Source organism: Theropithecus gelada, chromosome 7a, assembly GCF_003255815.1.
Source record: "Theropithecus gelada isolate Dixy chromosome 7a, Tgel_1.0, whole genome shotgun sequence".
NCBI classification, from domain to species: domain Eukaryota; kingdom Metazoa; phylum Chordata; class Mammalia; order Primates; family Cercopithecidae; genus Theropithecus; species Theropithecus gelada.
The window spans coordinates 8,472,961-8,499,484 of NC_037674.1; the positions used below are offsets into that span (position 1 = coordinate 8,472,961).

The 26,524-nt window shown below is 42.1% G+C and overlaps 1 protein-coding gene across 2 annotated transcripts; it reads right to left on the reverse strand.

The window, feature by feature from the left end:
* Positions 1 to 12,643: 12,643 nt before the first annotated feature.
* On the reverse strand, positions 12,644 to 18,649 carry LOC112627897 (transmembrane and coiled-coil domain-containing protein 5B-like). 2 transcript variants are annotated; one of them, XR_003120241.1, is made up of 7 exons: positions 18,563 to 18,649; positions 17,664 to 17,708; positions 16,850 to 16,999; positions 16,055 to 16,105; positions 15,340 to 15,408; positions 13,679 to 13,835; positions 12,644 to 12,670 (listed from the first exon to the last, which is right to left on the reverse strand). XR_003120241.1 is itself a non-coding variant. In XM_025390629.1 (7 exons), exons 3-7 carry the CDS (start codon positions 16,990 to 16,992, stop codon positions 13,737 to 13,739), a joined length of 480 nt encoding a protein of 159 aa, XP_025246414.1. In that variant the 5' UTR covers positions 16,993 to 16,999; positions 17,598 to 17,708; positions 18,563 to 18,648; the 3' UTR covers positions 12,978 to 13,736. The 2 variants fall into 2 exon arrangements, 1 of the variants encoding a protein (XP_025246414.1); XM_025390629.1 differs by lacking the exon at positions 12,644 to 12,670 and adding an exon at positions 16,413 to 16,530 and having other exon boundaries at positions 12,978 to 13,835; positions 17,598 to 17,708; positions 18,563 to 18,648.
* Between the last annotated feature and the right edge of the window lie 7,875 nt (positions 18,650 to 26,524).

The window sequence follows — 26,524 nt, forward strand, 5'->3', positions numbered from 1 at the left end:
GCACAGTGGCTCACGCCTGTAATCCCAGCACTTTTGGAGGCTGAGGCGGGCAGATCACTTGAGGTGAGGAGTTAGAGACCACCCTGGCCAACACAGTGAAATCCCGTCTCCACTAAAAAAAAAAAAAAAAATTAGCTGTGGTGGTGGCTCATGCATGTAATCCCACCTGCTAAGGAGGCTGACGCAGGAGAATTGTCTGAACCCAGAAGGCGGAGGTTGTAGTGAGCCGAGATTGCACCACTGCTCTCCAGCATAGGTGACAGAGTAAGACTCTGTCTCCAAAAAATAAAAAAGACAACGGCTTAATAATTCCTTAAGTGCCCCCCCATCCCCTACGGAACCCAGTCCTTCCATTTTTTTTACTCATTCTAAGGTATAAATGGCCTGTGATGCTTTAATAAAGCATTTATCCAAAACATTTAAAAATCTTTAAAGGGAATTATTAAACTAGAGGAATAATTGGGCTCCAAAGTAAAATTTAAGACAACGAATAGAATGATTTTGGGCCCCTATACTATCTTTGAACAAATAACAGAGGAGAGAGGAAAATAGGTGATGGAAAAGAGCTGACTACACTTACTGATTCAATGGTTCTGAGTGGTAGGCTACTACTGCTGACTTCAAAGCTCTTTATTACACCTGAATACGGAAGCAAATGTTCTAGGGGAGGCCAGAGATGGCCCGTGAGTCCTGTCTCTGCTGCTTACCAGATGGATAATCTTAGGCAACTGTCCAAACTGTGAAACGGAGATCATATGACCTCTCTAACACAATGTCTGCAATACAGTAGATGATCAAGAAACGTGGGCGTCGATAGTTCTGAGCCCCTACTAAGTCAGCGTTTATACCTCAGAGAAGCTTCAGAGTTACCTCGAACCTTGATATTGAGGGCTGGGATCTGCCACAAAATGGAGAGGTTTTGAGAGCATGATTCATTGCTCATTCTTAAACTGCTCTTTTCCCCCCCATCCCCCCACTTCACTGCATTCATGCATTGCAGTGTTTGGTACATAGTAGAAACTCAGTAAATGTTTACTGAACTAAGCCTTTATGTGGAAGGTCTTAATTCATTCATTCTTTATTTATTTATTTATTTGAGATGGAGTCTCGTTCTGCTGCCCAGGCTGGAGTGCAGTGGCATGATTGATCTCGGCTCACTACAACCTCTGCCTCCTGGTTCAAGCGATTCTCCTGCCTCAGCCTCCCAAGTAGTTGAGATTACAGGCATATGCCACCACCCTGCCTAATTTTCGTACTTTTAGTAGAGACAGGGTTTCACCATGTTGGCCAGGCTGGTCTTGAACTCCTGGCCTCAAGTGATCCGCCTGCCTTGGCCTCCCAAAGTGCTGGGATTACAGGCGTGAGCCACCAAGCACGGCCTTAACTCATTCTTAAGAAACACTACTGCTGAGACTCTTGACAAGAAAAAGTGGAATAAGCACTTCCAGGCTTACAGAGGAACCCTTTGGGAAAGAGGGTAAGATTGCTAGGAAGGCTGAAACCTGGGGGGCTTAGAGAACGTTAGGAAGAGGTTGGTTCTTACTCACCCAAGGACCTGAATGAACTAGTTGATAGAATCAAATAACGTCAGCATGAGTGATTTTAGAAATCACCTGAAGTCAACCCCAGGCCCAAAGAGGGTATATGGCTTGTATAAAATCAAATCAATAACAAACGAGGGTCTAAGTCTTGACTCCTGTTCAGTGATTTTTTCGAGACAACGCTGGAACTTGCCAAGAGATATTGAGTGGAATTTTTTTAACAGGTACTTTGGAATACGCAGAAGTGAAAGGGATAGGCCAATTCCTAGGGCAAAGGCTATAATGTTGATAGATATGAGTCCTATTTCACATCAGCCTTCTCTATTAAGGAAATTGATCTCCAGCATGATAAAAAGGATAGCCCAAAACAGTTAACAGGTAATTACGTTTTGAGATAGGTAACAAAATAGAGAAGCCTAATTCATTTAATTGATTTCGAGCCCTCACACCCAAAGAAATTCCATTTCAGAATACTGAAAGAATTGCCCTGTTGTAACACTCTCGCTGGGGGACAGTCTTGTATTATTAACTACTTTAACTAGCTGCCTGAGGTCAACAATTAGTACAAGGCCAAAAGAGATCTCACAGCCCAGCCTCTCTGCATCCAAACTTGAGCAATTTCCACTCTACCAGGTGTCACCACTGGTCACTAAGTGAGCTGATGAATCCCTTCATAGAATCTGGGTTTTGAAACATTGCAACAAAATAAAATGAAGCACCCAAACCAACAAAATGAAATTTAACAGAGCAAGTGGAAAGTGCTGTGTGTAGCCTAGTTTTAAAAATCTTTACAAATACAAAACAGAGGAGATGTAGAGTAAGAAGAATTCATGTTCAAAAGGGTTAGGAATCTTGGTGGACTCCAAGCTCACATCTTTGCGTGAAACAGCTGCCAAAATGGCTAGCAAAATCTTAGAAGGCATTAATAGGGGCGTAACATTTAGAATAAAAGGAGAATAGGGCTACCATACTTCGTCAGGCAGACTTCATCTACAGTACGGTATTCCATTTAGCTCTGTAGGGTTCCAGGGAAGGATAAATAAGATAACACAGGCTCTAAAAGTTATGCCGTGTGAACTGAAAGGACTTGGGAATGTTCATTTTGGAGAACAGAAGGCTGTTCAATTTTAGTGTCTAAAATATGAAGGAGGCAGTCATTTTTCTGTAGCACTTTATAAAATAGAACTAAGATTAATTAGTAGATAAAAGCAAAGGAAAAGAAAACTTGTGTTGGTTGAATACCACTACATGCTGCTTGTGCTAGGTGCTTTACATTATTTTATTAAAACCTTTCGGAAACAGATGGATATTTTGGGAGTGGTGAGCTCCCTGTGACTGGTAATCAGAGCCCCAGCTCAGCACTACTCATTTAAAGCAGTGGCAGCCAGGCGTGGTGGCTCATGACTGTAATCCCAGTAGTTTGGGAGGCTGAGGTGGGAGGATCATTTAAGGCCAGGAGTTCAAGACCAGCCTGGGCAGCAGGGAGACCCCCCGTCTCTAGTCTCTACACAAAATGGAAAAAAATTAGCTGGGCATGGTGTCGTGTACCTGTGGTCCCCGCTACTCAGGAGGCTGAGGCAAGAGAATCATTTGAACCTGGCGGGGTGGAGGTTGCAGTGAGCTGAGATCACGCCACTGCATTCCAGCCTTGGCAACAGAGTGAGATTCCGCCTCAAAAATGAAATGAAATTAAATGAAACGAAATAAAATAAAAATAAAATAAAATAAAATAAAATAGAGATGGGGTCCCATTATGTTGCCCAGGCTGGTCTCAAACTCCTGAGCTTAAGAGGTCCTCCCTGCTTAGGAGGCTGAGGTGGGAGCATTGCTTGGGCCTGGGAGGTTGAGGATGCAGTGAGCTGTGGTCACGCTACTACACTTCAACCTGGGTGACAGAACAAGGCTTTGTCTCTCTCTCTCTCTCTCCCTCTCTCTCTCTCTATGTGTATATATATATATATTCTCTCTCTCTCTCTATATATATAATATATAGTATATTATATGTAAGTATAGTATATATAGAGTATATAGCATATACTATATGTATCTATTATATATATATATATTTGTTTGTTTGTTTTTTAAAGCAGCAGCCATCCCTCTTCTGCCTCCAAGATTTAAGAATGCCATTCAGGCCTTTCTGAAGCCAGCATCCTATTGGAGGCAGGCTCTCTGGGGGCAGCAAAGGCTACTGTGTGTCAACAATGTGCATTTCTAGCAGTTTCAAGGTTTCAAATCCCCACTAGATGGCTGACTGTAAGTGAGGGGCTACCTAGTCTATACTAGCCCAAGCTGCTGCTTTCTAGCCAGCCTTGAATGTTGGGATAGGCTCATGTTTGTCTAGGGTTGTGCAGGGAGGGCTAGGTGGTAGAGAGCCTGAGTGTTCTACGAGTTGATGAGGAATTGTGTGACAGGATGGGAATGGGATACTTCTCTTGGCCAGCCACAGCCATTCTTCTCACATCTACCTGTAGTCTTAGAGTCACCCAAGCACTGAAGCCCTTCGGCCTAGGACATGTTCTGGCCAGTGGACAATGTTTCAGCCAGGGTCCTGTCCTAGCAGAACCAGAATTCAACTTGAAGGATTCCAATGAAGAGACTTTAATGAAGGGACCGTTACAGAAGTGTGAGCTGGGACTCTGCAAAGGAACCTCAGCATCACGGGCACCCTCCAACCTCAAGACCATGTCTTTGCTGTCTCTTTATCTACCACTGGCTGAATCCTTCGTCTCGCTCTGGTCTTTGTTATAATGCCACTCTCTCAAAGAACACTGTGACTGCTCCTCCTCAGCACTCCCTCCTCCCCACTGAACTTTGTTATATCACTTAACATCATCCAATATTTGCATATTTAATTATGTGTTTACTGTCTGCCTCTATCCACTAGAATGTGAGCAGAGATTTTTGTCTATTGTGTTCATTGCTATATCCCAGCACTTAGAACATTGCCTCGCCCAAGGAAGATGCTCAGTAAGTATTCACTGAATGAATTAATTAATAGATGAATGAAGACTAATTGGACTTATTAGAACACATAGAGAAAATTATCCAATGGTGACATCTGATCCCTCTTTCTTGCTTCAATTTGTTAATCACTCCTTTAGGTGAAGCCACTTGAAATGCAAAAGGCTTTCATTTGGCCACAAGAGGGTGATATTGGCCAGTTTTTCATTTTATAGACACCTTGTTCTGAGACCATTCACTCTCTTCTTCCCCAGACCTCAGAAAGAAAACCTGAGACAGGGCTGTGTCTACAGCCAAAGTAAACATACAGTGTTTTCTTCTGCCCGGACGCTTCCAAGTGAAATTCAATTAAAACCTACATCAATAAAGATTTCTAAAGGAGAGAAGGTCACTAGAAAGTAAGAGTGTAGGGAATGTGTAGGCAGAAGAAACAGGCAAAGAAAGGCATCTCCACCACTTTGGTAACCATGGAGATGCCACCAGCAGGCCAGATGACCTCATGTTTTGTGCCACATTCTTCTACTTCCCTTCCCTCTGCACCATCCAGGCTCTGTGTGGCTGTCCCTGCAAAAGTGTGAGCTGTCACAATACAGGGTCTAGGCTCATGGTTCCAATTGTGACCCCCCAAGTGTTCAGGGAAAGAAATACAGTTTACTCAAGGAATCAGTCCCTCTTTTACTGAGTCCTACTTTGTGAAGATATGAGTGAAGGGAACATGTGGGAGGATACAGAAATAAAGGGGCCACCAGCCCCAAGGTCAAGGCACACAATGATGACACTATGAGGCAGAAGTGGACAGGGCAGTATGGGATGCCCAGAGAAGGTGTCAGGAGCATCTGGAAGGCAAGAGAGGCTGTCTTCAGTGAGAAGGGGTCAGAGGCAGCTGTATGGGAGTGAGGACATTTGAACTGGGATTGAAGGATAGATAGGTACAAATTTGTGTTTGGCTGTATCTCAAGCACTTTCTGGTTTTATACACTGCTTTTAATTGCACTTGAATTTTAGGATAATTTTCTTCTCATTTATGAATGCGTAACCACCTGTTTAAATGAAATAGGTCAGTTTTTTTCCCACATCTTAATCTTATAAGACATAGCATAATATAAAATAAAATAAGCTTGTAGGGAAGATAATGTGTTGTTAAAACAGGAGAAGGGGAAATCTTTGTATCCACCCCAGTGGTTCCTAAATTGAGTGCCCTTATGTACATCCCAAAGAGACTGGAGAATCTAACAAATGAACACATTATTATTACTATTATTATTATTATTATTATTATTATTATTATTGAGACATCTCACTCTGTCACCCAGGTTGGAGTGCAGTGGCATGATCTCAGCTCACTGCAACCTCCGCTTCCCCATTTCAAGCAATTCTCCCGCCTCAGCCTCCCGAGTAGCTGGGATTACAGGCGTGTGCCACCACGCCCGGGTAAGTATCTGATTGTTTAAATTTTTAAAAATACAGAGCAGAGAATGGAAGTCCTGAGGGGAGTTTTTATCATCTCGCCTTAAGTGCAGCTTTTCTCAACAGCCAAGGGTGGAAGCTGCGAATACCTAGTGAGGGGTCCCAGGACTCACAGACGAAATTCACAGACCAACACTGTGGACTCTCGTCAAACATCTTTATTTGAAAGAGACACATTCCAGAGGGAAAGCAGGGAAAGAACAAAATGAAAACTCAGATGTCAAGTAGCGGCTCTGAGTCAAAGGCTTCCACATCCTTCCTGGCCATCCCCAACATGGGGCCACAGCCACGGCCCCTCCACTCAGGTGTGGGGTGATGCCCCCAGGTCACCCCAGACTAGTGTGGTAGCGCTTCTTCCACTGCTAGAGTGAGGAAGGGACATGAGACCTTCCTCAGCCTCTCCAAGGTGCCCCTGCTCAGCACCAGGGGCAGGACATCCACGAAAAGATCTGGGTTTATGTACTGCAGATGGAAAAACACATAAGCCAGCAACCTAATGAAGACTAGGGCCATGAAGGTGAGATACTGGAAATGCCTGCAAAGAGATGTTCATTATTTGCATGAGAAAAAAAGACAGCCTGAGGTCAAGCAGTGAAAGGCAAACCTCACAGTCATAAATGGCTGGTGAATTGCTTTCTTCAGGCAAAGTTGATAAGGGAAAGTAGGGAATGGGGACACAGGGTAAAAGTAGGGAAGAGGCAAATACAGAAAAAGAGTGATGTCATGGTTAGAAATTGAATACAACCCTCCTGACATTCAGTCCTCCAACAGCATAGTCCTCCTGACATTTTGTAGCTCTAACTTTTCTACGTAGAAAAGTTAGAGGTACAAAAGAAGACTTTCCAGGTCCTGTGTACAGGACAGGCCTTTCTAGGGTTATCAGAAAATGTTTAGGACCATCATTTGTGAGCCTTGTGTCCAGTGGTTCTTTTCAGGTCCTCTATAATGGGCAGTTTTAGAATTTGAAATAAGATTTAGCCATCGATGACATTAACATCCAGGAAAAATGATGAGGATTAGCTTTTTTCTAAACAGGTGCTAAAACAAACCAATAAAAAGGGCTTTCTCTCTCTCTCTCTCTCTTTCTCTCTCTCTCTGTGTGTGTGTGTGTGTGTGCTTTCTTGTGTGCACTCAAGAAAATCCTACTCTGGCAACAGGTCTAAGACCTTCAACTATTTTGAAATATCGTAAATAGAGGCTTTTTATTAAAGTGCCACTTGAAGCTCTTCAGGGTCAATCTTCTTATTTCAAAAACTAAAAAACCAAAGGCACAGAGAGTTCAAGAATCTTTTTCTAAAATTTCTAAGCCTAAAGATAACTAAGAAAATTAATGCATCCTAAACTTTCTTCCCAACAAGGAATATCACAGAGGAAATCAAGTGCAGGACTTGAAAAATGGAAAGGGGCTATACCTAGGATCATAAGAATGAAAATTAAAAGTTAAATGCAACCTACATCTTTATCCCAAATTTCTCAGAAAGAGCCACACATTTCTCCAGCTATTTATAACTGTTGTTTAACTCTGGTGTTATAATTCTGCACTGAGAAAAGTAAGAATGGTTGGGAGAAATTTGGGGCTGCCTTGTGTATTCTGATCACTGAATGATGTGTTTATCCTTGTTCTTTTGGCCCTCATCAGGTAATGCACAGAGTGAAATGTGGTCTAGGCTAGGTAAAAGCAAGATTCTTCCACTTACTTGTACCAACAGATTCTCTCCTGTTTCTTAATGGTGGTCTTCTCCTGTGGGAAGCAATGAGAAATCACAGCTATGGCTTTTCATGTGTTCACAGGGAGGCAGAAGAGCAGAGGCCCTGGAGTCAGGACGCCTGGGTTTGAATTCTGGCTCTGCCACCTCCTAGCTTCCGTGGTGTGGAGTAGGCACTAAACCTCATTATTTCCTAATTATAGGATTATTAAAAAGAAGGGAAAGAGAGGGAGGACCTAGGAGACGGAGGGAATAGAGGAAAACCCAGGTTTGGAATAGGAAAAACTTGCCATGTTTCTTTGGGTAGTGTCCACCAAAATTGACCCAGGTTTCACTATTTGAGAGGAGTCATTCTGGGCTTTGGATCTGGGTAAGAGATCAGAGCCAAGAATTAGGTAACGTAATCTGAGAGGCTGATGAAAGGTGCTTTCCTAAGTTATGTGACATCTTAGACTCCTGGTAACATTCACAACGCTCAACATTTAAAATCCATAATTGCTCAACTTATGAAGAACCAGGAAGATGTGATTCATTCTTAAAAGAAAGACAATCAATGAAAACTAAGCTGGATATAACCCTGACGTTGGATTCAAACTGCAGTTTGTGTCTTGGTGGCAGCTCAATGTCAGTTCTGGTCTTATGTCCTGAGTTGGGCTGCTCACACAGCCCAACATGCATGGGCATGCATGGTTGGGAAGTCCAGTCAGAGGTTCAGGTACAGTTTAGACACAGATTTAGGAACTCCCCATGTCTGACTCTCTACTTTTTCCCCAGTATCTTTGGCTGCCTCAAACTCTCTATTCTCTGTTTTGTTACTCTAAAAAGACTATAGGTTTTCTCTGCTGGTGCATCTTACACACCCAGTTTGGTCTTTCTTCAGGCTAGAAGCTATAGAAACGGGGAAATAATGCCCATGATTCTCTTTTTCCAAGTGCCAGATCCCTTCCAGAATCTGCTTACTTTTATTCACTCGCCAATACCTTCTGTTCATTGTTTGTTCATTTGTTTTGCTGTCCTAAGTCTCACTTTCTGCAATAGGATTGAGTCCATTAATGGAAATGCCTATAAATAATACCAGCAAATAATGCCTGCAAATGCTTGCAAATAATTCAATAAAGCAAGAAAAAGAAATAAAAAGTTAAAGACTGAAAAGGAAAAAATACAATTGTTATTATTTATAGTTGAGAAGCCAAAAGAAATTTTTAGAATAGGTGAATTTAGCAAGATTAATGATACAAGTTCAAAATATAGAAACCAATTGTATTTCTATGCACTAACAGTGATCAATTAAAAAATCAAGGCTGGGCATGTTGGCTCACACCTGTAATCCTAGCACTTTGGGAGGCCAAGGCAGGAGGATCGCTTAAGTCTAGGAGTTTGAGACCAGCCTGGGCAACATAGTGGGACCCTGTCTCTATTTTATTTTATTTTATTATTTTATTTATATTTTTTGAGATGGAGTCTCGCTCTGTCACCCAGGCTGGAGTGCAGTGGCATAATCTCGGCTCACCGCAACCTCTGCCTCCCAGGTTCAAGCAATTCTCCTGCCTAAGCTTCCCGAGTAGCTGGGACTACAGGCATGCGCCACCACACTTGGCTGTTTTTTTTTGTTTGTTTGTTTGTTTTTGTATTTTTAGTGGAGACAGGGTTCACCATGTTGGTCAGGCTGGTCTCGAACTCCTGACCTGCCTCAGCTTCCCAAAGAGCTGGGATTACAGGCATGAGCCACCACGCCTGGCCACCGTCTCTATTTAAAAAAAAAAAAATTAATAAAAAAAGAAAATTAAATTAACACAGCATTCACAGTAGCATTAAAAATATTAAATACCTAGGAATAAATCTGATGGTAAGTGTATAAGAACACCACACAGAAAACTATAAAACATTATTGTGAGAAATTAAAGACCTAAATAAATAGAGGGATAAAGATGTCATGGTGTGTGAAACTATTGTTTATTTTTATTGTTGTTTTTGGTCCAGGCTCTGGTGGTCCAGGCTGGAATACAGTGGTGCAATCATAGCTCACTTTTACCTCAAACTCCTGGACTCAAACAATCCTCCTGCCTCAGCCTCCTGAGTAGCTAGGACTATAGGCACACACAACCATGACCAGCTAATTTGTTTTATTTTTTTTAGAGATAGTATCTTGCTATGTTGCCCAGGCTGGTCTCCATCTCCTGGCCTCAAGAGAACCTCCCCTCCTAGCCTCCCAAAACGCTGGCATTACAGGCACAAGCCACAGCACCTGGCCCTGGAAAACTATTGTTTAGATACTAATTATCCTCTCACTTTATCTATAGATTCCATGTAACTCCAATCAACATCTCAGCAAGGTTTTTTGTTTTTGTTTTGGTAGAAGTTGAGAAACCAATTTTAAAATTTATATAGAAACTCAAGGGGCCAAGAAAGCCAAGATAATCATGCAGAATTAAAGCTACCATATCAATACTAATTATAAAGCTGCAGTAATTAGTGTAGTTTTGGCACAAGGATAGAAACAGCGACTAATTGTGCAGAATAAAGCATCCAGAAACACTCACACATATATGGTCACCAGACATAAAATAAGACACCACTGCAAATGCATAGTCTCTTCAATAAATGGTGCTGGACCAATTGGATATCCATATAGAAAAAAAAACCCCACAAATTTTAATCTCTACCTCACACCACAGAAAAGAAAATAAATTCCAAAAGAATGTAAACCTGAGTAAAAGGTCAATGATAAAAAAATTCTAGGGGAAACCATAGAGAGTAGTTTTATGACCTCAGAAAGGCAGAAAGCAGAAAGAATGGACTGGCACATTTCACAGATTAGATTGTTTTCTAAATTAATAACTATTGTTTATCCAAAATGTCATTAAGAAAGTAAAAAAGGAAAGCCACAGAATAGACTATAATACATACATTTGACAAAGGATCTTATGAAAAAAATAAGGAACTCCTACAGATCAATTAGAAAAAGACTAACAATCTCACAGACGCAGGCAAAAGACATATCACAAAGAGGACATTCAAATTTCCAAACTGTGTGAAAAGCTATAAAACATCATTATTAATCAGCAATAAAATGCACATAAAATATCATTATTATTCAGTAATAAAATGTTTTTAAAATCAAAACTGTACACCACTACACCCTCCTGCCAGAATGGCTAAAATCATAAAGGCTGTAAATACTGAGTGAAAGTAAGGATGAGGAATAACTAGAACTCTTGTACATTTTTTATGGGAGGGGATGTTGGTACAGGCACTTTGGAAAATTGTTCAGCTAATCAAGATGTATACACCCTATGACCTAGAAATTCTATTCCTTGGTATATAACCCAGGAAAAATGAGGGGATACATCCGTCAAAAGACATGCACAAGAATGCTTGTAGCAGCATTATTATAAATCTCCAAACTGGAAATAAGCAACATGTTCCTTAACAGTAGAATAGATAAATTGTGCCGTATTTCTATATGTTATATAGAATATAACAGCCACGAAAAAGAACAAATCATGCAGCCATGTGAGTGAGTCTCAGTGAAAGCTAGACACAATCAAGAACATAATAAATTTACACAAAGTTCAAGAATGCTTTAAAAAGAAAGAGATAGAAGTCAGGCGAATGGTTACTTTTCCAGGAGTATTGACTGGGAGGAGGGAACAGGGAGACTTTTCGGGAACTCAAAATGCTCCATAGCTTGATCTCAGTGGTGTTCTCATGTATAAAACTTCACCAAACTATATAAAATTTGTGCACTTTATATATATTATATAATGCAATTGAAAAGTATAAATAATCAAAAGGAAAGTGTGACAAGTCCTGAGACATACAGTCTATGGAAAGAAAGTATAAAAGGGCATCACTGGGGCCTCTGGTCAGTCTGGTGGACCCACTACATCCTGGGAAAGGGGACAGTACACACACATAAAGGAATATTTCTGGACCCCTAGTCCTCTTTTTACTACGTTTCGTACTCTCTGAACATAGCTCCAGATAATTTTCAGGAATGGCATGCAACTGAGGACATGTGAAAAGAACATTAGGGCTGGGCACGGTGGCTCATGCCTGTAATCCCAGCACTTTGGGAGTCTGAGGCAGGTGGATCACCTGGGATCAGGGGTTCGAGACCAGCCTGGCTAACATGGTGAAATGCTGTTTCTACTAAAAACACAAAAATTAGTTGGGCACGGTGGCACATGCCTGTAATCCCAGCTATTTGGGAGGCTGAGGCAGGGGAATCATTTGAACCTGGGAGGCAGAGGTGCGGTTAACTGAGTTCCCACCGTTGCACTCCAGCCTGGGCGACAAACGTGAAACTCTGTCTCAAACAAACAACAACAGCAACAACAACAACAATAACAACAACAAAAAAAAAAAAAGAGAGAGAGAGAGAAGAACATTAAAAAGATACTTTTTTTTTTTTTTTGACAGAAAGTCTCGCTCTGTTGCCCAGGCTGGAGTGCAGTGGCACGATCTCGGTTCACTGCAACCTCCACCCCCCGAGTTCAAGGATTTCTCATGCCTCAGCCTCCCAAGTAGCTGGGATTACAGGTGGCCACCACCAGGCCTGGCTAATTTTTGTATTTTTTTAGTAGAGACGGGGTTTCACCATGTGGCCAGGATGGCCTCGATCTCCTGACCTCAGGTGATCCACCCGCCTCGGCCTCTCAAAGTGCTGGGATTGCAGGCATGAGCCACCGCGCCCGGCCAAAAGGAGACTTTTAAAACACCAGTTGCTGAGGAAGACAAGAGGAAAGCCTGAATGCTGGTGGTTTTCCAGTCTGAACCATGGAGCGGAGGCTGAAAGAGATGACTTGTTGGAGGCCGTTTACACAGTGACACACGCTGTGCTGAGAAGCACCCCTCCCTTCCAAGACCACCCGGACTGCCGGACTGCCACTGCAGTCCATCAGGGAGGCCATTTTTCTGAGCTTACATTTCTTTCTCAAGAAGCAGTGCCTCCTTTTCCTCTTTCATCTTCCTCAGAACTTCCTGGTATTTCTTTCCATGAAGTTAAAAAAAAAAAAGTCATAAATGGAAAATGTCCATATTTCATCATGATGTCATTAATAAAAGCATTCTGCTAATTATTTTCCAAACAGTGTACTCATCAGTATGCACACACCAGTGGGGGAGGGGTTCTAATAAAAAATTCAAAGATATTAGTAACCAGAATGGACGTGTATAAACAAAAAGAGCTCCCTCCCATTCAGGTCCCTGCTTGTATTCAAATCCCAATTCTGACGTTTACTAGCTGTGTTCCCCATTACTAGCTGCGTTCTAACGTCCTGAAACCTCATTATCCCCTTGATCATAACTGTCATGCTCATAGAATTATTGAACAAATTGATTGAGAAAAATACTATATATATGTTGAGTACTTAGCACAGTACTTGGCACAAAGTAAATCCTTAACAAACATCCGTCTTCTTGTTGCTGTTGTATATAGAGCATTTCTCCTAGTGACACATTCTAGCCTAACAAAAAACCAAGGAACCCATGGCCTTGGAGACATTCTGCCTCTACTCGGCCTTCTCCTCCAGACGGGTCGTACCTTTATGTAGTAGACCTGGTCCTTACAGAGCTCAGACACAGATTGGTAGTCATGCTCTATCTAAAAAGAAAGAAAATTAACAAACCCCATGAGTCAAATCAGAGCCAAACCCAGACTCCTGCCTGGGGCCCTACCTGGTGCACTGACACTTGGCTGGTTACCTAGCAACTCCTGACTTGAAGGAAACAACAATCACATCACAAAGAGGTGATCTCATCGTTAGGCACAGGGTCTGATTTTAAGCAAAGGAAATATTTTGCCCAAGTTGTCATATGCCTGTCGGGTAATATACCAGGGGATGTGTCAAGGCACTTTGGTTTGGAATTCAACAATGGTATTTGACATAGAGGTGTAAGAAATGGTAAAAGCAGGATTTTTTAATAGAAGTTTTCTTTCCCTTCAGCTGCATAAGAATGCATAAGAATCAGAAATTCATTTGCAAGATGTTTTTGTACCTCCCCCTCCCATGCCTCAACAGATCTGTTTCTAAGACCCTTGGGATTCTCTCCCATTCTATCCCAGACAGACCCTCAGTGGAAGAGACACTGCCTCTACCTTGGCCAGCTCCTCCTCTTGCTTTGCACAGGACTCTGTTGACTTCTGCAGTCTTGCCTGTGGAAGACAATGAGTGACAGCAGAAAGTTACTACTAGCATTCTTTTATGGAAGGGAAGTGGGTAATTATCACCATCTCCAGACCAGCAGAGAGCATGATACTAATGGCTATCATATGTTGAAGACATCTGATAACAATTTAGGGTGGGCACTTGTTATTACCCACCCCCCCACCATTTTACAGATGAGGAAACAAAGACGCAGAGAAGTTAAGTATGTAACTTGTTTAAAAGTTGCAGAGTGGCAGAGCTGACATTTATGCCTCAGTAGGCCAGTGCCCTGTTCAGTGAGCCCAACCATCCTCCTTCCTCCAGGCCTACTGACCAAAACTCACAAGCCTCTTCCTCCCACTCATATTTCATAGGGTGTACTGGCATGTCCTCCGAATCACACAGGAAACAAAAGAGAAACCTGGGCCAGGCGTGGTGGCTCACTCCTGTAATCCCAGCACTTTGGGAGACCGAGGCAGGCAGATTCCTTGAGGTCAGGAGTTTGAGACCACCCTGGCCAACATGGTGAACCCTGGCCAATGTGGTGAAACCCCATCTCTACTGAAAATACAAAAATTAGCCAGGTATCGTGGCGTACACCTGTAGTCCCAGCTACTCAGGAGGCTGAGGCAGGAGAATTGCTTTAACTCCTGGGAAGCAGAGGTTGCAGTGAGCTGAGATCTTGCCACTGCACTCCAGCCTGGATGACAAGAGTGAGACTCCATCTCAAAAAAAAAGAAGAAGAAGAAGAAGAGAGAGAGACAGAGAGAAACCTGGCTTCTCTTTTTCTGAGAAATGCATAAGACAGTGGGGCTTTTGTACAGTGGGCTCAGTTAAATTGCCACAGTCACCACATACATATGCAGAGAGCTTCCTAATAGGGGTTTTCCCCACTATTTGGTGTCCAGTGTAGGCATTCATTCAATATATATTTATTGGGCGTCTACTATGTGCCAGGCACGTAGTTCTAGGCCCTGGGGAAACAAATGAACAACATAGACAACAATTGATGTTCTCAATGGACTTATCTTCTAGCAGAGGAAAAAGATAATAAAATAAATTAAAAACAAAAAAACCAACTTTTTGGGCCTTTGAGCCATGGGTTGGAAAATCAGAAGATCACGACACATCCCTGTATGATTATGGGAGTCAATATTTTCTTCCTATTGAATATCTTATTTGTGTGTCCTTACTTAAGTAATAAAATTCCGGAGGGCAGATCCTAGTGGGCATTCAAACTTGTGTTTTATTGACTGGTGGAAGATGGGGGCTCTGGAGCAGTTCCCTCCACTTTGATCCACTGCAGTCATCTCTGCTCTTAGTGTGACTAGTGATGTCATGAATGCCCCACAGGCCATGGGATTACATACATGGAATAAAGGACACTGACTCATCTCTGATAAGTACACAGACATAACCAGTACGTAGCCTAGGGGAGTCCTTGAGAGCAATTTCTCACAGGACCGAGAATTGACACATCTCCCAGAAAATCTGTTTGTTTTTTCTACTCACCCTCATTTCCTCCAGGATCTGCTTTGTGGCTTCTTCTTCAAGGTCAATATTTGTAAATAGCTCTGAAATCTAAAATAGCATTCCAAAAATCATGAACTAAGTGTGGCACACAGACATGAAAACCTGGGACAGTGACAGACTAGGGGTCCCAGGCTACATACGGTGGTTACTAATTCGGGTCCTGGATCGAAGCTTGGCAGAAAAGCATCTCCTTCTCCCTGTGCAGGCTGCCTGACTCCATGCGGGCTGGACAGAGTTGTCTGTTCCCATCGCCCGTGGAAGCAAGGGCACCGCGAGGAGGAGAGGACAATGAGACAGGGAAGGGAGAAGGGGGCAGAGTGGTGGGAGAAGGGATAAGTCTTTCTCCCTGTACCGCCCTTTAGCCCTCTCACCACAATCTGTAATGCCCAGAGAACAATTGGCAGCAGCAGTGTGGAGGGAGCATGCCACCCTCGCCAGTTGCCCCCTCTTCTCCCGTCTCTGTGGTTAGAGTTCTGGAAGATAACTCTTACTGAGATTCCTAAGAAATGAGGCTTGTTTCCAGGATGGGCTTTGCTGTGTGGAGAACAGCATTTCCATTAACTTTTATGTATATATTTTCTCATTCTGAATGTGCCTAGCACCCCTCCTGCATGCCACCCACCAGCCTTTCTCTTGTGAAGACACAATGTTCTTAGGGACTCTGGGTCCCTAAAAAACCCAGGGCTCCCCTTACCTTTTTCTGAAGCTCCACCACATTCCTGCTGAGGATTGCATTACTTTTTTCCTGTGGGGAAAAAGGAAGTCAAGGGAAGGAAGTTGCTCTGCTGTCATCTCTCCCCCTTCACCAGGTCACTGGAATAGTATCTGGGGATTAGTCTATCAAGTCGGAAAAGTGCACTCTGGCTCACACAGCAGATCTGGGAAGAAAGCCTCTTCGGCACCCATACCCAGTGCTTCATTCCCAGAACACTCTCTTAAACAGCCATGATTTTAGACACAGAAGAATTGAACATGGGATGACTTCCTGGGAAAGAGAGCAGCAGAAAGCAAACAAGTTGCATCCAAGGGTCCTTCTCTAGACGCCCCCTTACCAGCTTTGCTGTCTCCAATTCCAGCTCCCTCAGGGATTCCTCCTGAGCATCTACGATATAGTTCAACTCCTCCTCCTCTTTGACTTGTTCTAGTGACAAGGCCAGCTCTCTTTCCAGACTGAAAAATATAAAGTCACCCGGGTGTGGATCAGCCCCTAAGGAAGCTGCCAGGGCCCCAGTTTGAGAAACTACTTCCAAAGTCTCAGGAAGTCAGAGTAACTACCAAATGCAATGGCAATAAAATGTCAACCTAATGTGAACACTTAATGCAAAAATCTATCCATGAAGTATTTTGAGGGCACTGTGGTTCATACTTCAGGATTTAAATAACACACCAAGATTCACCATCAAATAAGTGAAACTTCCTTCCACCTTCTGTATCCCAAGGGACCTGCGGGGCAGGAGAGGCCCTTCCCCCGCCAACTGCAAAGCCTTACCTTGGAATAGTTTCTTCTTTCTCTTTAATCTTTCTAAGGAGAACCTGATTCTCCATATCCAGTTTCTGCAGGTCCTTTTCAAGGTCTGAATTCAGGCAGTCAAGGTTCTGTTTTACGGCTTCTAATGATGGTAATTCCATCATCTGGTACCTACAGAAAATCATCTTTATCACCAACCTCAGGACAGGAAAGCATAGGAGTCCTAAGAAGACGTTCCCCTATAATTTCATTCATTCTCTTATCTTCTGTTGTTAATAGGCCTAACCAGCCTTATTTTGTTTTCCATGATACATTGATTTCTACACTGTTTTGCATAAAGTAAATTCCTGGAGTGGAACCACATTTTAATTTGAAATACTGTAAGTGGCACCCACTAAAACAAATCTTTTACGAAGCAAAAGAAATATTTTTTCTATGAATACTTTAACACACTTGTTTTGAAATATTTTAGATGAAGTATGCAGAATCCAAGCAATACCTCTAAAGCATTTAAAGACCTGCAAGGGAAAGGTTTCTCCTTTTGTTATCTTCTAACCTAGTCAGGCAGGGACATGGGCTGAGTGGAGGCCGGAAGGGAGAGAAATCTTTTTCCTGCAAGACTGATTAGCTGTTTGAGACACTAGAGATCTTTGAAAACCCCATCATTAGTCTGATGAAGAACAGAGAACTGAAGCCAAAGTTTCTTCTCCCTAGGAAGCCTCCCCAGACTTGAGGAGATACGGTCTCACACAGTGGAGCTCTTCCTTACTGGATCGCTGGAGACTCTTGCCATGGAGCTTCCTCTACCGAACTCTTTTATTATTCTCTTACTTACACATCATCCAGTGGATGCTGTCCAACGTCTTCCATCATAGCGTTCCTAAAATGTGAACACAAACATCCGTTATGGAAAAGCTCCCAACAGCCAATGCAGTCATTGCCCCAGGAAGGAGCAGGTAAAAGGTAGACCTTGTGTTCAGGTCACACGGAGCCAAGAAGAAACCTAAGCCTCCTACACTCTCACGCTTCCTGGGATTAATTGCAGTATTTCTTACAAGCTAAATTTCAGTCAACCAGATCATATTTTAATTTTAAAATCTCATAAATGAAACCCACTGGAGCACAGCAATCTTTTGGTTTTCAAAATTTTCCACACTTTGGCTCCATTTTCCTTTTCTCACCTACATTTGTCCCGTCACAAGTAAAGTTGCTAAGGGTACTCATGTATGTCTCCTGACAAATCCACTGAGTGTTTGTTTCCAACCAAATCTTCAGAGAATCTTTAAAAAGTAGTAGAAGAGTTAGAGGGTACCAAAAAGTTGGCTGACTGATTTCTATTAGTTTATTACCACCCTGCTTTCGAAAAAGCTCTAGCTATTATAAGTGGAGTTGACCCTAAAACAACGGCAGAAACAGCAGCATGGGCAACAGGATACAACTACTGAAAGGAAGAAACACATGTCAGGCTTTCAGGCACAGCCTATCCTAATCATTGCACTACACAAGTCCAGGACCAAATCCAATCTAAGAAAAGCAGAGTACCAAATCTTCTTTCACATTGCATCTTCTCTTCTTTTCTCTTCCTGTTTAAGCTCTTTTGTTTTAATTCCCTTTTCAATTTCTTCTCCTGCCTCCTTCTTTTTTTTATGTTTTAATCACTTTCCCTGGATTTTGCTTTTCTTTCTACGGTCTTTGCACACAGCAGTGTGGTGTGATGATGCCCTCTGAGCTCACCCTTCTCTTCCCAGTTGAGATTTCTTCTGCTCCCAACAGAGATTTCCAACTGAATGTCAGAACTATCAGAAAGGGCAATGCCTTACTGATAGTAAGCATGCACAGCTGGACCTATTATATAATCTCTGGCTGGGCAGGGCAGCGTGTCATAATGAGTTGGGTGGGTGAGGGTAAGTAGGGGAGCGGGTGGGGCAGCAACAATCCACCTGTGTCATCGTTGTGGGCACAGTGGGAGCAGAGTTCAGCACTTTAGGACGGTCTAGATCTCTTCTGTAGCAACAATAAGATCTGTGAAACAGATTTCTAGGCACAGTTTAAATCTCTTCCAAAGCAGTAATCAGTTCTATAGAACATATTTCATTTTTCCAAATCTCTAGGCCTAATGGTACTTGTGATCACTTTCATTTCTCTTCTGTGATCTCTGTGTGGCATGTGTACAAATTGTTGCCAAATCCAAAGCATGCATCTGTATTGAATGCATCCGAGAGCTATAAGGTAGGGATGTCAGAGAGCAGGCCAGGAAGGACCTGAGAGAAGACTTATCTATGAGCTAAGCAAGCCCTCATTCTCACCCAATCAGATTCTTGGAGCTGCAAAACAAACCTCTTTATTTTCCCTTACCTGGCAATGCCATCATTGGGAAAAAAGGATCTGACATTTCAAAGGTGGAAGGAATGTGTGGAGGTGGAACAGGAAGGAAGAGAAGTGTAGGGTCCAGAGATTCCATTTGACTGCCCACTCCTTTGGAATTCCCTCTTCGCTTTTTGAGGTCTTAAATTGCCCGAACAGTAGATGGAGTTTTACACATCAGTGTCACTCTACTAACCATTCCTGGATTCCTTCTCTGTGTTAAGAAGATGAGGCAGGATGCAGAATTGAAGAGATATCAATAAAGGTGTGTGCTTGGACTTCAAGTCTGTCCATTTCTGTCCTGTATACGCAATTTACTCCTCTATGATCTTTTTCCTTTCCTTTTTTTTTTTTTAGCTCAAAAGAACAGAATTCTTCTATAATTTAAGTCTAACCTTTTCCAGATAAATTGTACTAATATCAAGTTGCTAAAAAGTCCTTATAAGACACACTACTGTTTCTCCCAAAACATCTCTCCCATGCAGTAATATCTCCCATAATCTTATCCATCCTTTTCAGTTAGCTGAAATGCTGTTTCTGTTTCAGTAGGTAGCTGGTAAGACATGGGCAGAGCAGAAGAGGGCTTTCCCACACCCCCCCCCCCACACACACACAGACACACACATACACACCAGGAATCCGAAATGTCAGGCGACCATCAGGTGATGATCAGGCGGTTGTTACACTGCCTCTGTACAATAATAATTGGTCGCAGCCAGTGCCAGGGAAAGGCAGTCTCCCAATAAATAGAAACACCTGAGGTTGGTGATCAGCCGCTTTCTGGTAAGATCTCAGGAGCTGGGTGAGTGGGCTCAAGCATGCATTAAGAGGCAAAATGGGTAGTTTAACTGGTATATGACCTCCTAGGAACATATGACTGGTAAGGGAAGAACACCTCAAATGAGCACGTGGACAACTCTAGTAAACATCTCACCTCCCAAGTGCTAGCAGGCCACTGCGAATGCGAACAGCCTACTCCAACGGAAAAATCGGGGGACAGGAGGCAAGACCCCAGAGATACGGCAACATATAAAACCTCAAGTCAAAAGGTCAAACCGTGCACTTGATCTCTCAAGTTGCCCACTTGGCCCTCTTCCGCGTGTATTTTACTTTGTTTCATTTCTGCTCTAAAGCTTTTTCTTTTTCTTTCACACTCTGCAACTCCCCTCTAAAGCTTTTTAATAAACCTTCCCTCCTGCTCTAAAACTTGCCCCGGCCTCTCCTTCTGCCTAGGGCTCCTCGGTTGAATTCTTTCCTCTGAGGAGGCAGGAAGTGAGGTTCCTGCAGACCTGTATGGATTTGCCACTGGTAACACCTTCTACAGCTTCCTGGATGCCAGCCCCAGTCCTGGCAGAATGATTCCCTCTAACCTCTTTTTGCCTCTTCGGGGATTTTTATATTGTTTTCAGGAATATGAGCATACTGGTGTTCATCCCACAATTAGGCCATAAACCCTTTGAGAGAGTGTGTGTTAATCAAAACCATTTTTATTTATCTCCTCAGTTGGGCTACAGGAGCACTGTTTACAGGAAATTCATTAAGAATGGTTACTCCTGAAATTGGTCAAGAAGGGACCTTGGGAAAGTTACTTAAACTCTCTCTAAGATCAAGTCTCCTGGCTCGTGAAATGGGCACTACTGGTACTTTACAAAGTTATGGTGGTGATTAGATGAAATCATATATGTAAAGCTCCTAACACAATGCCTGGCATACAGCGAGTGGCATCTAATTCATGATATGTGTTCTATTTTTTTATCTCACCTTTCTTTTGCACATGGCGTATGCTGAGTATTTTTAGAATAAATGGATTAATAAGTGGCTCATTCTTCTCCCTTTGTCTAAAACAGGTATTCTTCACCCTATTCTCCTTTCAACACACCGGAGAGACTCTCACCTGTGCTCTCCCATTAGTACACTCTCAGCAACACATTGTACCATGGCAGAATTCCCAACAGAGGGCCACATTCCCCGGGACACCTATCCACAGTCAACAGGAATGTAATTTGAAAACCTTTGTAAAATGTCCCAGAGCAGTAGACACGTCTGGTTGAGAAACGCTGATGAGGAACATTTTCCCTCCACTAAACTGCATTTTCCTTTTCTTAAAGACCCTGCACAAATTCACCCTTTCCATGAAACTTCCCAAAATAAACCCTTCTTACCATATTGCTCCAACTAGATAGTACGCACCTTGAAAGTGACCACATTTCCCTTTCTTACTTTACAACCAAGAAGTCAAAGTCACATTTGAAGCCCCACATTTTTATGATTGTGCTGAACATCATGGTGTATAGTCTCAGCCTCACACTTTATTCATATTCACATGATCCTGATTATTATTATTATTATTTTTAGACACAGTCTGGCTCTGTTACCCAGGCTGGAGTGCAGTGGTGCGATCTCAGCTCACTGCAACCTCCAACTCCTGGGCTCAAGCCATCCCCTCACCTCAGCCTCTTGAGTAGCTGAGCCCACAGGTGTGCACTACCATGCCTGGCTAATTTTTGTAGAAAGGGAGTTTTGCCATGTTGCCCAAGCTGGTCTCAAACTGCTGAGCTCAAGCAATCTGCCTGCCTTAGCTTCTCAAAGTGCTAGGATTATAGGTGTGAGCCACCACACCTGGCCTGATCCTGATTTTTTTCACTATTTTATATTAAATATAGATCCAGATATAGCTAGACATAACATAGTATAGACATAGTTGTAGATATAGATATGAGATGGGGGTGTGAGATTGAGTGTAATGAATAAGCACATTGGGAATCAGACCAAACTGACTTTGAATACCGGCTCAACCACTTCACGTATGTAAAGTCTTGGATAACTTACTTAATCCTTTTGAGCCTTGGTTTTCCAGTTTACAAAATGGAAATGATGTGTGCCTACTTCATACAATTATCTTGAGGTAGAAAAAAGGACTTATCACAAAGCCTGACACAAAATAAATGTTAAATAAATGATGATGATGATGATGATGATGATGGTGATGATTTTGAGATAGGGTCCTGCCCTGTTGCCCAGGCTAGAGTGCAGTGGTGCAATCATGGCTCACTGCACCCTGGACTTCCTGGGCACAAGTGAACTTCCCACCTTAACCTCCCGAGTAGCCAGGACTACAGGCGTGTGCCACCATGACCAGCTCATTTTTGTATTTTTTGTAGAGATGGAGACTCACTATGTTGCCCAGGCTGGCATCATTATTATATTAAAGGTATCTAAACTGGTTCAGCACCATTAATAGTCCCTCTTCATCCATCACCTCAGGGCATTCCTCCAGGCTATGTCTCTGTCAATCATTCTCACTCTGTTCTGACTAGCTGCAGTTCCTTCCTTTGCCACATCCTTCTTTGGCTTCTGCTTCTCTGTCCAGCCCTCTTGGCCTCACTTTTTTGCTGTCACTGTATTAGTCCATTTTCACACTGCTGATAAAGACGTAACAGACACTGAGCAATTTACAAAAGAAAGAGGTTTATTGGGCTTACAGTTCCACATGGCTGGGCAGGCCTCACAATCATGAAGGAAGGCAAGGAGGAGCAAGTCACGTCTTACATGGATGGTGGCAGGCAAAAAGAGAGAGAACTGGCGCAGGTGAACTCCTCTTTATAAAATGATCAGATCTCGCGAGATTTATTCACTGTCACGAGAACAGCATGGAAAAGACTTCCCCCCATGATTCAATGATCTCTCACCAGGTCCCTCACACAACACATGGGAATTCAAAATGAGATTTGGTTGGGGACACAGCCAAACCATATCAGTCACCTTGGCTTTAGATATTCTGGTTTTTCCCCTGGACACTATCCTTGGGGTCTTCCTCAGTTTCACTCTGTCACCCATAAATCATCCTTCTCAACTGTGTACCCAGCCTAGCACTTGGAACTGTAAATCCTGTATGTTTAGATAGGGCACGAAGGCTGTCCGAAGCCTCAAATCTTTTGTGATGGTACAAATACGCTATGACCACTATAGTGGTCAACATAGTGAGCTTTGTGTTGATTTAGTTGCCAGTAAATACATGGACCAGTAAACAAATTTACTATGTTGTTGACTGAGAGAGAAAAGTTGGGGGAGTTTACTGCTAGAAACAAATACTTGGATGGGTTATGCTAATTAAAAATGGAAAGTTTGCACTCTGGATAGGGATAAATGAATTCACATATTTGTACTAGAGTTTTCAGTTTGATCCAGTAGGGGTCTGGCATACTGGGATCTCTTAAAGGTCTTAGTGATTTGTAATCTTTGTATAGCGAATTGCTCAAAGATGATAGTCTCTCTCTCTTTCTCTTTTAAACTTTTTATTTAGACATGATTATAGGAAAATACAGCACCAAGGGGCCCCATATACTCATTACACAGTTTTCCTCAAATACCTTTCATTTCCATAGTACAGTATCAAAACCAGGAAATTGAGATTGGTGCAATGTGTGTAGATACCTCTATGAGATTTTATCACAAGTGTAGATTGTGTAACCACCACCACAATGAAAATTCAGAACTCTTTCATCACCACAAAGATCATCCTCATACTACCTCCGTATAGACACATTCACTTTCTTCTCCTCCACTATCCCTAAACCCTAGCAGCCCTAATGTATTTCCCATATCTATAATTTTATTACTTACAGAATGTTCTATAAATGGAATCATATAGCATGTGATCTTTTGAGATTGGCTTTTTGTTCCACTATTTTTATCCCTGAAATCCATCCAACTTGTTTCATGTATCAGTAGTTTATTCCTTTTCATTGCTGAGTAACATTCTGTGGTATGGCTATAACACAGTTTGTTTATTCATCTATTACTAGCTTCTAGGTTTGGCTATTACAAACAAACCTGCTGTGAATATTGTGTACAAGTTTTTGTGTGGATGTAAATTTTCATGTCTCTGGGATAAATGCCCAGGAGTGTGATTACTGGGTTGTATCATAAATATATGTTTAATTGTTTACGAAACTGCCCAACTACTTTCTGGAGTGGCTGTACCGTCTTACATACCCACAAATAAATGTACAAGAGATCCAGTTTCTTTGCATCCTTACTAGCATTTGGTATCATCATTTTTTATTTTAGCTATTCTAGTAGGTTTACAGTAATAGCAGCTCATGCTCTTAATTTGCATTTCCCTAAAATCTAATGAATTTAATATTTTCATGTACTTATTTGCCATCTGTATATCCTCTTTGGTGAAAGTTTCCTCATGCACCTTGCCCATTTTCTAATTGTATTGTTTGCTTTTATACTGTTGAGTTCAGGGAATTCTTTATGCATTCTATCTATGAATACTCTATCATGTATGTGACTTGTAAATATTTTCTTCCAGTCTGCAGCTTGTCTTTTCAGTGTCCAAAGAGGGTTTTCACAAAGCAAATTTTAAAAATAATTCATGTCCAATTTATAGATTTTTTTTTTCTTTTATGGATTTGGTGTCATATCTAGATCTCTTCACCAAGCCCTGGGTCCCTAGGATTTTCTCCTACATTTTATTCTAAAAGAGTTTTATAGTTTTATGTTTTACATTTAAATCTATGATCCATTTTGCGTCCATTTTCTGGAAGGTTTGAGGTTTATGTAGAGATTTTTTTTTTTTTTTTCCTGTGGTTGTCCAATCGCCGCAGGACCAGTTGTTGAAAAGGCTATCCTTCTTCCACTAAATTGGTTTACACTTTTGTCAAAAGCCAGTTAGTCAAATGATGCTCTTTTAACAGTTTCAGCTGATTAGATCCAGTTGTGGTGATACAGAATTTTGTGTTCATATTCATAGGCAAATGCTGTTATAACTGGAGTTTTTCCTTTTCCATGGCATAGGCAGAATATAAATGTATGAATAATTATACCTGAATTCCTAAGTACCTTTAGTAGCCCTAAAGCTAGAACATATGCATGACCAGTTAGTAAAGTCTGCTTGGATCTTTCTATGTCATATAACATATTTTGAAGCCTGGGTCTGCATATATAAAAGCTTTTAAGAGTATGGACCATATGTCCCTTTTCCTTAGTTCATCTCTATACAGTATAAAATCCACGAATATAACCCACTTGTTGGTGAATACAAACACAGATGCTCACCTGCCTTCTTGATAAATAGTTTCATTCATGCCATCCTAGCAAATAGAAAGAATGGCATCGGCAGTGTGCAGTGGCTTATGCCTGTAATCCCAGCACTTTGGGAGTCCGAGGTGGGCAGATCACCTGAGGTCAGGAGTTCAAGACAAGCCTGGCCAACACAGTGAAAGCCTGTCTCTACTAAAATTAAAAAAAAAAATTAGCTGGGCTTGGTAGTGCACACCTGTGATCCCAGCTACTCAGGAGACTGAGAAAGGATAATTACTTGAACCTGGGAGGTGGAGGTTGCGGTGATCCGAGATCATGCCACTGCACTCCAGCCTCAGCGACAGAGCAAGACTCTGTCTCAAAAAAAAAAAAAAAAACCAGTAAACAAGAAGAAAAATTAGTCAGGCGTGGTGGTGCACTCCTGTAGTCCCAGCTACTCGAGAGGCTGAGGCAGGAGAATCACTTGAACCTGGGAAGCCTGCGTTGCCGTGAGCCGAGATAGTGCCACTGCACTCCAGCCGGGGCTCCAAGAGTGAAACTCTGTCTCAAAAAAAAAAAAAAAAAAAAGGTATTATCTGTATCAAAGACCTTTTAGATGAGTCTAGAAATGATCAGACCGGCCAAGTGCAGTGGCTCACACCTGTAATCCCAGCACTTTGGAAGGCTGAGGAGGGTGGATTGCCTGAGCTCAGGAGTTCCGGAACAGCCTGGCCAACATGGTGAAACCCTGGTCTCTACTGAAAATACAAAAAATTAGCTAGGCATGGTGGCAGGTGCCTGTAATCCCAGCTACTCAGGAGGCTGAGGCACAAGAATTGCTTGAACCCCGAAGCAGGAAGTTGCAGTGAGCCAAGATCATGCCACTGCACTCCAGCCTTGGCGACAGAGAGAGACTCTGTCTTAAAAAAAAAAAAAAAAAAAGAAAAGAAAAGAAAAAGAAAAAGAAAAGAAAAAGAAAAAAATCAATCAATAAATACATAAAAATAATCAGCTCTTTGGACTTCCTATAGCTTTTCCTTCACCTAGCAGTTTTGCCTTTGTAATAATGCGGCAGGGAGCTCTAAGCTTTAGCAGGTTAAGAAACAGAATTGAAGACTCCCACTTACTGTTTCAAGTTCTTTTTATTCTCAACAGCTTAATTTTATTGAGAATTGCTCCAGTTTTGTTCCAGTATCTGAGGCTGTAGTGAAGGTCTATGCTAATTTGTATAGCCGCAGAATGCAATTTTAACGTTTTTGTTTGAAATCCCACAAGTCAGAAGGGTTTTTGTTGTCACGCTAT